Raw genomic sequence first — 15,083 nt, 5'->3', positions numbered from 1 at the left:
CACAATTGCCTATCTGCATTTATTTTATGCAAGGTTATTTTTTTGTATTATGTCAAGAACTGAATTTTATGAAGGATTTTTTTTTCTAATATCCTTGATATTATCCATTAACATGCGAAGGGCAGAATTTCAATCACCTCTACTGATATGCGGTATACATTTTAGCTGAATGTGTATTATCGTAGTTTGGTAACATTAAGTATTCCTTCAACAGTTTTCCTCTCCTGAACACAATTATGACTGCATTGTAGGTGACATGTATTGCACTTTTGGGGAGGGAAAAGGGACTGTTTCCCTCTCATTTTTAAATAAAATACGATACATAAATAGGATTTGAAATGATTATTTCTAATGAGTACAATAAGACTCACATCTATCACAATTCTTGGTATTTCTTAGGAAAAGATTCAGTTTGTTCCTCCTCTGGCTGGTCCTAATATCAATTGTTCCAAGATACAATAAAAGGAGCATACGATTTTTTTCCTATGCCCACTGCTACTCTTTCCAGTGTCAATCTCAGGATCACTATCCTAGCCCAGAATCATAAAGTAACGGGGGCAGGCAGTATCATGAATAACCTGGAATAATAAGTTATAAAGAGGTAGAAGAGGAGCAAAACAAACTTCTTTTCTAAATTCTAAAATAGAATGTAGAATTACATTTATTGTTAGAAAGGTTGTTAATTTTAATTTTTTTCACTAATTTTAGTATTAGTGAAAGTCAAAATAGGCCATTTCAAGAACATAATCTGAAGAATTATGCAATTTTTAAAAAAGAATCACATAAGAAAATATACTGACTGCCACAACACCGCCGGCAAAAGCTCTCCTATTTCTAACTAAAGTTGGGATCTTTGACCTTTAAAGTTTTTGATATGCAGTAGAGTTAGCTCTTCTGTATAGCTCTTCATAACTTTAAATTTTCAACAAGTGGAACCGAGATTAGTGCTACCAGGTTCCTATTACTGAGATTAAAATGTAAGTAATTTGCTTGAGAACACGAACATCTGGCACAGCTAGAGAATGAAGACTTAATATACAAATGTAGCCCTTTGAATGTTTGATACGCCTTCCTTCAAAATTATACACTTGGCTTTTCCAACTACTGGGTTAAAGCGTTATCCACTAATCCTTAAATTTGTGTGATTTCCTATATTGCATTTATTGTATCTGTACTCACAGAGTAGTGTTATTCTGATTTGTGAGTATACACTATAAGTAAAAATATAAGTAAAACTATTATTCCTCAACTCTAGTGCTGTCTCCTTTCAGCACATCACTGTCATGACTTTACAGCAGGAAAGGGGAGGATTTGATTCCAAAACACTCTGAGCTTCTCTCATATCACCCTATTTGAGGATCTCCTTAGTTAAAATACTGTGGAAAAAGTATGTGGAAAAACACCAAGGTAGAAATGAAAAGCTATCTTGTCCTGACAGCAGAACTGTTACAGTTACGTCTTACAGAACTGGCACTATCAAGCTGCTGGGCAATCATCTCTCTTACTTCAGGAGGAAGCAGGGAGGAAGTGACTCATATTGACAAACAGAAAAACTGGGAAATAGACAACAAAGATAAATTCACATCTTTTATATATTTCTGGACACTGCCATGAAGAAAAGGGAGGCTCCTGCATCTAAAAGTGAAAATAGGAATTTCATAAAACTGCCAAATACAGTAGTGCAAATATCACTGTCTCTTCCTTCCCAACTGGAATAGGTAGTCAACTCTAAATATGGGTGACATTTAATGACCATAATCAAACAAATTACATAGATACAAAACCACTTCCAGTTATGCAGCTGCCCTAAAAAATATGGTGCCACCTGAATAGAATCAGGATAGGCCGGGGTGAAATGCTACCGGTTTGGGCAAACCGCTAGTGATAAAAACTACAGGTACCGGTAGTTAAAAAAAAAAAAGCTATTGGTTCTGGCGAACATGCAGTTTAAAAAGCTACCAGTTCCTCCGAATTGATATTTCCAATGATCAGCTATGGCGCGGGGTTTAGCTTTTCTAGAAAGCAGGAAATCCTACTTTCTTGCAACGCTAAATCGTGCGTCACAGCTGATCCCCCCTTGCTGTTCTATTTATCTTCCCAAGCCTCCTTTTAGCACATACTGTGCATGCATGCGCCAAAAGGAGGCTTGGGAAGGTAAGTAGAACAGCTTGGGAAGGTAAGTAGAAAAGTAGAACAGCGGGGGGGGGGAAGTAGAACAGCGGGAGGGAATCAGCTGTGCAGCGGGGTTTAGCTAGAAATCCTGCTTTCTAGCAAAGCTAAATCACAGCTGATCCCCCCCTCGCTTAACTTTCCAAGCCTCCTTTTGGTATGCACTGCGCATGCGCACATGCATGCACAGCACATTTGGTGTGCACTGCACATGCAGCACGCGTTTGGCGTGCAGTGCGCATGCGCTGCCAGTGAACCGGTAGTAAACTGGTTCAGATTTCACCACTGAGACAGGCCACGCCAGAACTAGGGCAAAGCTCTTTAAGTGGGAAATGACCAAAAACCCACATGACTGTGGTCCACTTGAACAATCATCCATATAATTCAAGAATGTCTCCTCAGGAAATTTCAAAGCACTTGGGATAACCTCATTGCAGCCACACCAGAAGCATTTAGATGGTTACCTTTCCTAGACACTGAACTACATCAGCTATCCCAGGGGTCCCCAAACTTGGCAGCTTTAAGACTTATGGACTTCAACTCTCAGAAGTCTACAAGTCTTAAAGCTGCCAAGTTGAAGACCTCTGATCTATCCTATTGTGATTCTGTGGCACCATATTAGGGCAATTTTATCATGTTTTACCCTAATTTAATATTTTACCTCATCTATTGTATTGTGCACACATTATACATACATGTATTTGCTGATGCTTTATTTAAACTTATATTTATGTATGTTCATATGTGGTTTATTAATGTTGCAAATCAGCGATTGCATGATTTCTGAAGATGGCACACGCAGATGCCATATGGCATATGCTAATATTATGACTGTGGAAAGATCTTGATATGATCCTCTTTTTCATTACAAAAATAAGGAAACCCAGCTTCCCTCTCCTCTGATTTTCTTTAAGCTAGGAAAGAAGCTGGTGAAGGAGGAGGGGAAGAGATGAGTATCCTGATGACAAACATAAATAATCAGTGCTTAACTAGTAATCAAAGGGAAAGGGATGTTCCTCCATTTTCCAGAGGTTTGTAGTATCTGAACACAAACACAAGCAAGCTAATCTGAACTCCAAAAGAATGCCCAAATATTACAGTCCTTATACATCTTGATTTTGTGATGAAATATTGACAATTTAAGAAGGAAATGTTATTTAAAACCAACACACTTAAAGATTACTTAAGTCTGTTTCATTTACTATGAGCTCAAGGCAGAAAACATGGCCTCAGACCACGACTGTACAGTATTCTATTAAAGCATTAGTGGGTTCAAAGACACTATCTCAACCAAAATCCATTCATCCGGATTGCTTACATATTTATATTCCTAAATCACTCTACATTCACTTTTCTTTCACTCACTCACTCACACACAAATGAAATAACCATGAGATTGCTTCCTTCATCACGTAGCCATAAGCATCCCAATCCCCGTCATTGTTTTCCACTGCTTTGCTTTCCCAGTGCAGCCTCTATTTCCTCTTCCTCATACCAATTCTCAGCTCTCACCATCTTTTCCTGCAGTTCACTTGGATAAGGCTTCCATTCTTTTCAATGCACTGGGCTGCCCTGAATTCGCTTTGGTCATGTCAGTTCTCATACTCTGCCCTGATGTAGAACTGTTCTATCATATCAGGCAGTGGTCTGTCCGTTACTCTTACAAATGGGGGAAATCATGTTTCAAACCAAAGCACTGGCCTCTAGCCCTCCAAATCTTTATTTCCCAAGAAGAAAATCATATTTAAAAGTCATGGGCGCCAACAGGACTCTTCACAGGAAATGAAGAGGTGCTTGCAGGTACAGGTGCACCTCTGGGCAGCCTTTGGTTATTCTCAGATTATGGAGTAAGACATTTTCAATGTGAATAGGCAAAACACTACATAGCACAACATGTTTATAGCTTTCTGTTGATCCAAGATAGTTCAGTAGATACAAACAGCTGTCATAACAAAGTGTATGGAAGATACTATAACTAGTCTAGCAAAAAACAAACAAACATATTTTAGCACCAATATTCCTTTGAATGGAGGTAACAGTAAACCATATTGGACACAGTCAGACTCTTAATAACCGTATTGCAGTCAGGGTATACAAAATTGCAATGCTTCATATTTTCAGCTTAGAAAGCTCTTCTAAATCTATGGAATATAAGACTTAGACACTTCTGCATATTTCAATTCATAATCACTATGGTCATATAAAAACTAAAGGTTAGTTAGGGTTAGCATTAAAAGGGGAAATGACAACAGATCACATATGTGCCTCCTACAGTCTCTCTTTTCAGATACTATTTTCTCCCAGTTGGATTTGTTTCAGAAGCTAATTTCTGGCTAAAAGAAAATTGGTTTGGGGGAAGGGGCAATTGCAGGAGTTAAGCCACACAGGCCAGGGGGAGAGGATTCCCATTCATCTTTTCTGCTCTTAAACCTGGAGTTTCGATACATCTCTTATTTCTACTTGACTGCACCAGATATGGGTTTAAATAAATTATCCGACACGATGTCTCATTTAGCCTTACTGAAAGTTACTTCAAAGAAGATTGTCAGTACAAGAGATCAGAGATAGCTAAAAAAAATTCTATCACAAACAAATTATAATTCCAATATTGAAAACCAAAAGCATGATAGATTATAACACTAACAAAATAAGATTCTCAATAGCTTGTGTTACTGAAGCATGGCTGCCTAACACAGCAAATCAATAAAAAAGAGCAAACATGGAATGCATCAAGGAAGAGTTATATCTCCACAAAGTGGGAAATAAGAAAGCATATTACCTTGCGAAGAATGGGAGCATTATTTTTTATCCCACTTTTATTATTTATATAACTAACTCCAGTCAGCAAACATTTATAGTATCCCTTCCTCCTATCTTTCCCACAAAAGCCCTGTGAGGTAAGTTGGTTGAGAGAGTAACCTGACCAAAATCACCAGCAGGTTTTCATAGTTAAAGTAGAACTAGAACACAGTGTTGTCTGTTTCTAATCTGGTATAATGGTGGTCAGGGGGATACCTGTGTTTCCCTGAAAATAAGACCCAGTCTTATATTTTTGGGGTCGTCAAAATAAGCACTAGCACTTATTTTTGGGAAAACATGATCTCAGGGTGATCAGCCCAGCTGGGTGCCCCACCTCCCGAGTGGATGCCCAGAAGTTGGCAAGCATACAGGAGCGGATGTCCAGCAGTACCTGCAGCCCACTGGGCCCTTGCTGGCACACTCTGGGGCTCTGCAGGCTGCATAGCACATGAGTAGATTACCTGTTCAAGCAGCAGATGGTAGCAGAGGCGCGGGGAAGCATGCAAACCAAGGGACAGTGGGACTGAATGGGGGACTGGCCACAGGAAGCTCATTTTTACATCTCTCAGCTTTCCTACGCAAAGCGTTGGGATCGCCTGTCTTCCCCCCGCACCTCTGCCACCGTCTGCTGCTGGTACCAATATGCGAAGACAAGCATCCTGCAGCTGCCCACCTGCTCCAGCCCAAATCTCAGCTTTCCTGCATCCCAGGTGGCAAGTCCCAATAGACTGTCTCCACCCCTGCTGCTTGGACAGGTAATCAACTCAGTCGGACACTGTCAGCCCCCATGACCTCACTGCCTCTAGTGCCGGCCATGCTCAGCAGCCCCAGGCTGATGACACTCTTCACTAGGGCTTATTTTGGGGGTAGGGCTTATAATAGGCACATGCTTAAAATCAGGCTATGGTTTATTTTTGGGATAGGGCTTATTTTTGGGGAAACACTGTACTTTAATAGATTGCAAATATTTTCCCACTCCCATTTTTAAAAAGTAACTAGCTTAACATTGAGAAATATCCAACTCTGTAAGAGTAATATGAAACTGGATTATATTAAAGACTAGGCCACTAGAGAAAAAGCTCAAATAATTCCTCAAAACACCTGTGTACAATTTACTGTTTCCTAATTTCATATTTTTTTCTGCTATCATCATCATTTTAGCCATTGTCTATTCACTGCAGGAGGAAGACCTCTTCCCCATGTTTCCAAACTATACGGTCCTCAGAATGTTATTTTCAGCAAACAACCCAAATTTATGAATATTCAATTATGCACTTCACATGTGTAGTATCTTACACAAAAATGAGAAGCTTTTGTTTTTCAGTAGAAGGCTAGATTCTACATTAAAATTAAGTACCTAAAGTTAAAAATCAAACATTGGGAGAATCAGAACTAACAATGAAGTGTATCTCCTCTTGTGCTACCTCCTTTACTGTTTCTGCTTCAGAATATTCTCTTCTACCATCACAATGAGCATTTTGACTGGATAAAATTAATACCTAAATGGATTGGAACTATTAGTTTCCAAGGGTGAACTAAGAAGAAGCTGTACTCTAGATCAGAGGGCTCCAACCTTGGCAACTTTAAGACTTGTGGACTTCAACTCCCAGAATTCCTCAGACAGCTTTGCCACAAGTCTTAAAGTTGCCAAGGTTGGAGACCCCTGCTCTAGATCAAAACTGCCACATATGAGAAATCCTATCCTGAAAGCAACCTGTTACCTCACTCAGAACTGCTAAATATTTCTAAAGTTTTTCATACTTTACTTTTCCCTTGAGTTTCCAATGTTTCTCTGTAACACAAAAAGGCAAAGGAGCCTTAAAAAAACATGTCACTGTCCTTACTTCAGTTTATATAAAAGCTCTGATAGTATAATGGTTAATTTCTTGTACTATGACTGGAGACGTATACATGTTCCTCCTCAGCCACAGAAGCTCACTGTCTCAGGTCAACCTACTTTTCTGTTGCAATGACAATCTGGAGGATGGCATGTCATGTATGCTGCATTGAACCACCGAAGACAGGATACGAATCTAATAATGACTATGAGCACAGGTTTCTCTGAAGTCTTTCAAAGTAAATATGCAATTTGTGCTATTAAATTAAAAGGAATAGAACTACTTAACTTTATTCTAAATATATATAGTAACAAATTTATTTTACTCCATTCTATATTTTCACAAAGTATGCATTCTATTAATTCTGCTAATTCAGAAAGTTAATACAAACCAATGTATCAGATAGGAAGATGTATCTGGACTGTTTATCTGTCACTGATAAACAAAAGAACAAAAAACAGGGGTGAAATCCAGCAGGTTCTAACAGGTTCTGGAGAACCGGAAGCGGAAATTTTGAGTAGTTTGGAGAACTGGCAAATACCACCTCTAGCTGGTCCCAGAGTGGGGTGGGAATGGAGATTTTGCAGTATTCTTCCCCTGCCACGCCCACCAAATCACACCACGCCCAAGCCATGCCCACAAAAAACTTTGGATTTCACCACAAACAACATTCCTTTTTCTGAATCCCATGCAAACTGGATTTAAAAGTAATGCAGAAGATGTCACACAATTTTTGGCATCTTCCTATTACTTTTTTTTTAAAAAAAATCAGTTTGTTACCTGCTGAAAAAAAAATCTCAAAAAGATATATAAATCTTGACCACAGATTTTCAATAATTATAGCACTATCTTACTGGCTACCTTACAAATTGAAGCTCTTTTAAAGCTACTGAAAACAGCATTCATAATAATGAATTATAATGAAGTATCTTAATACAAAAATGCCCCAGTATGTGCCGTAAGTTTAATTAGCAGCAGATTGATTGGATTCACATTATTAACCTAAGCCAATGGTCCCCAATATGAATGCCTTGGAAGGAGTCCTCAGAACCACTTCAAATGTTGCCATCAGATGATAATTTTAATGTAATATAAAGGGAAAACCTTAAATATGTAGGAGTAACATTTTTTTAGAAATCATATTCCAGCATGGTTTGAGACCCAGTTTGATTTATTTTGATCTAAGCACAAGGCTAGAAAACAGACCTTGCCTTAGTTTTGCCTGCCTTAGTATTGTAGAAAGTTAGCACCCACCCCTCCTAGAAGAATGAAGTATTTTAGGAAATATTAAAAAGGCAGAATATTATATTCCCCCTAAAAGAGAAATAGACATCTTAAGGGAGACAGAAATTCAGAGCTTCAGCTCCCTGCCCCCAGCAGATATTCGGTGGCCACTGGGGTCTGGGGGCCAGCCTATCTACAAAACAAAAGACCTTCAGCTCCAGGGTGATGGGATTAAAACATGACCCTCCAGGACATAATAGGATTATTTTGCACTGCATTGCAAAATCACCTGGGGACATTATATCACCCTCCAGGCTTCAACCAAACTTATCTCAAACTCCTAGCATGGGAGTCTGACTACAGCCAATAGACTACATTTCTTGCACAGGGCCAGGAAACTTAAAGGGAAGGCCCAAGAGAGGGTATAAATAACTCTCACTTTCCACTCCTGGTCAGCTGCCCAGAAACTCAAACCCATGTGCTCCTGTCCATCAATAAACCATCTTTCCAATCAGCCCCCATTTCCAGTGTTTTCTCCCCGCTTGGAACTGAACCAGATGGATATTTCTTCCAACAGTATGAAAGCCAGCTGTGTGAATTGAGTCAGTCTGTCAGGCCAGCCCACCTCACAGGATGGTTGTTATGGGAAAAATAGGAGAGAGTATGTTGGGTATGTTCACCACCTTGTTTATAAAATAATAAAGGTGGGATACAAATAAATAAATAAATAAGGCTACTATGAAAAACTATAAATAATAAAGGTGGGATACAAATAAATAAGTAAGTAAGTAAGTAAATAAATAAATAAAATAAATAAGGCTACTATGAAAAACTATGGCCTCGACATGAAGAGTCCTCTTCTAAGCCTTGAATTCCGACTTGGCACACATGAAGCAACCAGAACTGTAAAATTGGTATCTTTAAAAGGAATATCATTGTTTTTGTGTAGAAAAAAAGTTATCTAAATTTTGCTGCTCCTAGCTGGAAAAAAAGCAAATGCAATCAATAGTGATTGAATTTCTAGTGGAAAATATTGAAACTAAAGTAATATCCATATTGTAATCAAAATGGATATTGCACCAGCTGCTTTAAGACTTTGTTTGAGAAAGCTGCTCCAGAGAGCACATTCAAGCAGCTAATCTCTTTATGATGGTAATGAGATTCAGCAGAGCTGTACCGTCCCACTTCCCGCGATGGGTAACACCCGACCGTTTAACTGGTGGGGCAGCGAGTTTAAAAGGGAAAGGAAATGGTTGGAATGTGAAGATCGTTTGCACGGGCCACTACTCAGTGTGCAAATGCAAACCCTACTGGGGAACAAGGTACGCAAACAGCTCGAAGACTCAATGCCAACCTGATTACCAAACAAAAGGATTCGCTCAATGCACCTCCGGTTCCTGACTGGCTTAAGCCAACGCCGGCATGCAAAGCCTCGAGAGTTTCCTGCGAGGGAAATAAGGGCCTCCTTTATACTTCGTATCCTTTTCCCCTCTCCGATCTGTGGGCCCTTCCTTTCCCTTCCCGCCTTTCTTCGCAAGGCTACTCCCGCGCCTGATCAGGGGCAACAGCGGAGCGTGCGCAACACGCGCGTGGGGTTGAGGGCGCTCTCCTGCCTGCCTGTCTCGCCCTTTCTTTGCAGGGCTGGAGAGCTCCTCGGCGCCGTCTCCGACAAGGGTGGCCTCTCGCTCTTTTCTCATCTCACGCGCCCGCCCACAAAGTTTAGTGGGTTTTATTTTCTCCACCCAGGCGGAGAGAGAGAGAGAGGCTGGGAGAGCCGCGCTCTGTGGGGGAAGGCAATTTCGGGAGCGTTAAGTTCTTCTCTAAGCCGAGGTTTCCCAAATTAGTTAGGACTCCGACTCCCATTATTTAAGAAATGCCCGACGGGCCGAGGAGAATAAAGGTTGCAGCCCAGTTTAGGAGCCCCCGGAGAAAGCTTAATAAGGACCAGCGCCGGGAAGACAAAGCGGCGGGCTCCGCCTGGAACCAGCCTTTCGCGCGGCGGTGGGAGGGAAAGAGGCGGGCCCCACGCACAAGAAAGGCGCGCGCGCGCAGCGCGAACAAGACCGATCAGTCAACAAATTGTTCCTTTCCCGTCGTGGGAGGAGCCGCCGCCGCCGCCTTGAGCAAGGGGAGAACATCAGTTCCTTTCTCTCTCTCGCCGGCCCGCCCGCCCACATTCTCTTGTCGCCGCAACACCCATCAAGTTTTCGGGCTGCCGCTCTGCGGCTAACCCCCTCGCCAATCCGCGCCTTCGGGGTCTTCCACCCCCCACCTTAAAAGGAGGGGGAAGGGAGGCGTGCCGGCTTTGTCAGGCAGACGCCAGCTGGTGGGGTAGCTTTCGGAGGGGAGGACCGCACAAGGGCGGGGGAAATGTTTCAACTGTCTCCCAGCAGCTACCGATTCTCGTACCAGCCGTAGGAAGAAATAAGCCGATGAACCGTGAATCCGCCGCTGCTCCCCTCCTTTACAAATGAGCACGTGCTTTATGTGGCCTTGCGCACGAGGAGATCTGAGCCTCCGGGCCATTTGGCCGAACGTTTTGCAGCCTTACAGCGATATGATCGAGAGTCCCGTTACTCTCTCGAGAAATGGTGTTTCCGCTTGCATGCTTGAAGATTGGGGTCGAATACAGGTTTTAATAATTTTGGTAAGTAAGACGCAAGAGAAGTCTTCCACGCCGCAACCCTTCCTCATCCAGTCATGCACGCTTTAAAAGGCTTAAGTAAACAAGCCTGGAAGTGCAGCTGCCAACTAAACAAACAATGCGTCCCTTAACCAAACTAGTGCCTGCGGCCCGGTAAGACGCCTCCAGTGTACATTAAAAGCGCAAGATTTCAAAATCTCTTCTTCCAACTATGCTAACCTTATTCGACTCTACAACTGGAAAATGGGCATTAACAAGAGAACAGATCCGTTAACACAGACCAGTCTCAAATTCGCCCTCCGCCCGGCCTCCCACACCTAAGGTTTTACTCTTGTACATGATTTTTCTTGGCAGTAAAATCTCAGTGAACACCGTAGGGCTTACGTCCGAGTACAGCAGACTTGCGCAGGGGTAACGGTATTAACCTACTTCCTGCCCGATAAGGTCTAGCTGTAGGTTAATACCGCTAACCCCGCGCAGATGTACAGTATTTGGACTTAAACCCTACAGTTTACTCCCAAGAAACATATACAAAAGTAAAATCCTAGATTTGAAGGGCGGGAGGCGGGGGGAAGGAGGCTAACCGATTTAGCCAGAGCAGCTAGCACGAAACGATTCTTCTTGAAAGCTGTTCGATAAAAGCTTAAACAGGGTGCACTTTGTTTTCCCACAAGCTCGTTAGCCCCCGGTGTTACTCGCAGCGCGCTCTTTATAATGAGCGCGTTTTAGCAGCGAGTCTTGGGAAGTGCCACTTTGTTCCTCGGAGTCATTACGCCACCAACAGACGAACTGCCGCCCCTTTGCTGTTCTCCGAGTCTTCCAAAAGACCCAAGAAAACTTTCGCCTTTTGTTTTGTTTTTTAATCCAGCCGAGCTGGCTGATGAGTGGCTGATGGCTGCTTCAAAGAGGCTTGATTGGGCTGCTTCACCACCCACACTCTCACGCGCTGCCGGTGGAGGAAGAGCCTGCCCAACTTTTCTTCCGAGAGCTGTCACTCCCGCTCGGCAGAGCCAACCCACAAGTTCTCCCTCCGCTGGATTTAAAGAGGCAGCGAGTCTCTCCCCCCCCTGCTTTTTTTCCCCTTTCATTCTTCCAGACACGTACCCACGCTCGCCTTTGCACAAGCGCGCGTCCTTTTATTGCCGCCTCCGGCTACACTCAACCACTTTAGATCATCCAAAAACGCCCAGAACCCTCCCAAGCTCTGATCCCGGAGGCGCCTCTTCTAAAATACGAATCGCCATCTATCTATACATTGTCCGGTAGTCTTCAGGAACAAGGGGCCGAGAGGGAAGGCTACTTGAGCGGGTGGTGTGTACGAGAACCATCCCTTTTACACCGTATTTCAGAAATCCGTCAGGAGTTGGCAGAAAGGGAGCGCGGTTGGCTGAGCCGGCCGCCTCCGCCATGCGGAGCTTTCAACTCTTCTTCAAATGGTCCGTTTTGCTTCCTGGATTCCCTTATTAGTTATAGGACCAAAGTTTCGTCTCCCCGCCCATTCCCCGGTTTCAGCCAAGCATCCCTCGCTCGCTCCCCTCCCAAACTCCTACATCCGTTCAGGCGAGAGGCGAGAGCTAAATGAGAGAGCGCCTGCCCACAAGTGCTCCGCAGCCGCCCCCAGCCCCCTTGCCCGCCCCCTTACCATGATCAGTGTGTGATTCCTCTGCTCGGCTGTAGCAGGCTCGGCATCTTGTGGCTGTTTGCTCGAATGTGGTTGCTTGCTGCCACCGCCGGAGCTCGATTTCTTGGCCCTTTGCTCCAGGGTCCTCTGGTAAAGGCTCACTGTGTCCCTTCGCTCCAGCTCCAGCTGCTCGGCCTGGGCTTGCTGGTACCTGTTCTCGCAGCTGACGTGATGTCTCCGGCAGCCTTCAATGCGCTGCCTGAGCCTTTCCACCACGGTGCTGTGCTTGGGAATGCCGCCGCTCCCGTTAGTACCGCCGCCGCTATGAGTAGCATTGTGACCGGGAGGAGGCCCATGGGGAGCGCTGTTCACGCCGATCCCGGCCCCGCCGAGGCTGCCGCTCAGGTTATTGTTGAGACAAATGCTGCTGCCGTTCGTGGCGGCAGCGGGGGTTGGAAAATCCCCCATCCCTTTCCCCGTGCACACTATTTTGGAAGAACTTTTTCCCCTTCTCCTTTTACACACGGGAGCCACACAGCAGGCAGAAACGCCGAAGGAGGGGGAATCCTCCTTTTGGGATACTCTTTAGTGGGCCATGGAAACGCTAACGGACCCAAGCAAAATGTTTGGGGGTTGTAAACAACGAAGCAAAACCTCTTTCTTGCCGATCTTCTCGGGTGGGTGGGAAGGACGGAGGGAGGGTGGGTTAAAAAAAAACGCCAAAAGCAGAAAGCCGAAAGCCGGAGGTGGTGCTGTAAGGTTATCGCCAGACACAATCAACAAACAAGGCATCAGCCGCCGCTCGGTTACAAACTCCAAGGAGGAGAGCTCAGAGCTGCTCCCCTTTTAAATAATCCATCCTTTCCGAAAGAAATTCCGGACCGAAAGCCTTCTTCTTGGTCTCCCCCATGTATTAAAACATAAAGCAGGAGGAGAGGGGGGAGAAAGACGTCCCCAAAAAGCCTTGTGTCGAGATAGAACCTTTCCGCACTCGCACTCTTACACGTTCACAAAATACCTAGGACGGGCACCACCTGGTCAAGGAACACACATGTACGACCCACAACGCATTCACACCTCACACCATCAGAAGACGGGCAACGCCGCTTTCTTAATTGTGTTTTCTTTCCGGGGGGGGAGGGGGAGAAAAGGGAGGGGAAAAAAGTTTGGGTGTTTATGCCGCACCGTGTTCTCAAAGTACTTTGGCTGCTCAGTTGTATTTTTCAACAGGAACCTAAAAAAAGCAAATCCTCCGGCTGGGGGAAATCAACACGTGAACAATCCGGGGCGATCTGCAAAGGTAGCTGGCTGAAGGACTGGCAGGGCGTCCGCGGGGCTGCTACACGCAGAGGGACCGGCTCGGGCTCTGCTCTGCCCGCTGCTTCTCTGCCACCATCACAAGGATCAAGTGCGTTACTCTTCCACCTCCTCCGCCTCCTCGTCCATGCCAGCGGAGTGATACCAGGACAAGAGCGCTCAATAAACACAGCCGCAGCAGCTCCAGCTCCTCCAGGCCGTGAGGCAGTCCCGGGGACAAGGTGCAAAATCCGGCCCGGACCTTTAGCCAGCAGGAACGGACACGACGATCCCCACCTAATTCCCCCTCCGGCGTCTACTCACGCTGTTTGTTACCTTGGGCGGAAAATCAGCTCTGCCAGGACGGAACAAGAAAGGATCCAAAGGGAAGCTGGCGAGGCAGTCAACTTTTGACCTGGTCGCGTGTGGTGTGTGTGTGTGTGTGTGTAATATGCGTGCTTGTTTGTGTCCGGTTTCCTTATTGAGCTTCAGTGCAAGCCGAAGCTGTGTATCATGTTAGCCTAAATTCTTGCGTATTACATTGTCAGAATCTGTGCATGGCTCCGCCAAAAGGGAGCAGCCTCTTCGCCTGCCTTGTCTGATAACCTTTTCCACATGGAAAAGTAAAGACGGAGCGGAGAAAAAAAAAAGAGGCTGGCTTTAACATAAACCCTGATAAGCCTCCCTTCTCCCCCACCCCATTTGAAAATATTCGTTGTGAAGTGATTTGTGCTTGCAGTCTTGCACCCTCGCTTGAGAGTAAATATAAACTTATTTTCAAGTTGGTTTAAAGATAATCTATGTAGCTTAACTCCTATATATGTACATTGTATGGTATTTTCTGTTGACCTTGTTAATTCAGTGGGCTCAACTTTATTTTTTCTTTAAATATTAGGGTGCCAAAGGCTGCCCCCACTTTTTTTTCTATATAAGAACCCTGAAGAGGTTCAACAGAAAAAGTAAAAACAACCATTTCTATGTTGTTTACTGCCTTGTAAAATTTGTAACAAGAAAAGGATTGGTGATTCAAGGAATTTACAAAGAAATCAGGGCAAAAATAAAATTAAACATATGCTACTTGTCCTCCCCCATATATATATAATATATATATATATATAATCGTCCCCCATATATATATAATAATATATTTATTTATATATATATATATATATATATATACATATACATATACATATATATATATATATATATATATATGTATATGTATATGTATATGTATATGTCTTTGGTTGTTCGGGTTTTCTCCCGTAAAATTGAGTGTCTTGTGACGTTCGACGAAGTCTCATTCGTCATCTTCAGGCTTCAGCTTCATGCTCTGGGAGCAATGTGTGATTGCAGCTGTTTCTTCCTTTAACTGCTAGTGGGGGTTTGAACTGATTGGGTGGGAGCTTGGCTGTGCTCTGATTGGATGGGGTTTTTCTGTGCTCTGATTGGCTGGGGTGTGTCCTGTGTTGGTGGGGCTTGGTTGTGC

The 15,083-nt window shown here is 43.8% G+C and overlaps 2 protein-coding genes across 2 annotated transcripts in view; one reads left to right on the top strand and one right to left on the bottom strand.

Moving 5' to 3' along the window:
- Positions 1 to 13,529, bottom strand: part of MAML3 (mastermind like transcriptional coactivator 3) — a 335,443-nt gene extending 321,914 nt beyond the window's left edge. The window contains exon 1 of the mRNA XM_058192277.1: positions 12,317 to 13,529. Within this exon, the coding sequence (XP_058048260.1) occupies positions 12,317 to 12,763 (447 nt within the window). The 5' untranslated portion in view covers positions 12,764 to 13,529. The remainder of the gene's footprint in view (positions 1 to 12,316) is intronic.
- Positions 10,215 to 14,005, top strand: LOC131202840 (uncharacterized). The gene is made up of 2 exons (XM_058192281.1): positions 10,215 to 10,677; positions 13,526 to 14,005. The coding sequence occupies exons 1-2, from the start codon at positions 10,501 to 10,503 to the stop codon at positions 14,003 to 14,005; spliced, it is 657 nt and encodes a 218-aa protein (XP_058048264.1). The 5' UTR covers positions 10,215 to 10,500.
- Positions 14,006 to 15,083: the final 1,078 nt, after the last annotated feature.

The sequence above is a fragment of the Ahaetulla prasina genome, chromosome 8 (assembly GCF_028640845.1).
Source record: "Ahaetulla prasina isolate Xishuangbanna chromosome 8, ASM2864084v1, whole genome shotgun sequence".
Lineage (NCBI taxonomy): Eukaryota > Metazoa > Chordata > Lepidosauria > Squamata > Colubridae > Ahaetulla > Ahaetulla prasina.
This window is presented reverse-complemented; position numbering and strand designations above follow the sequence as displayed.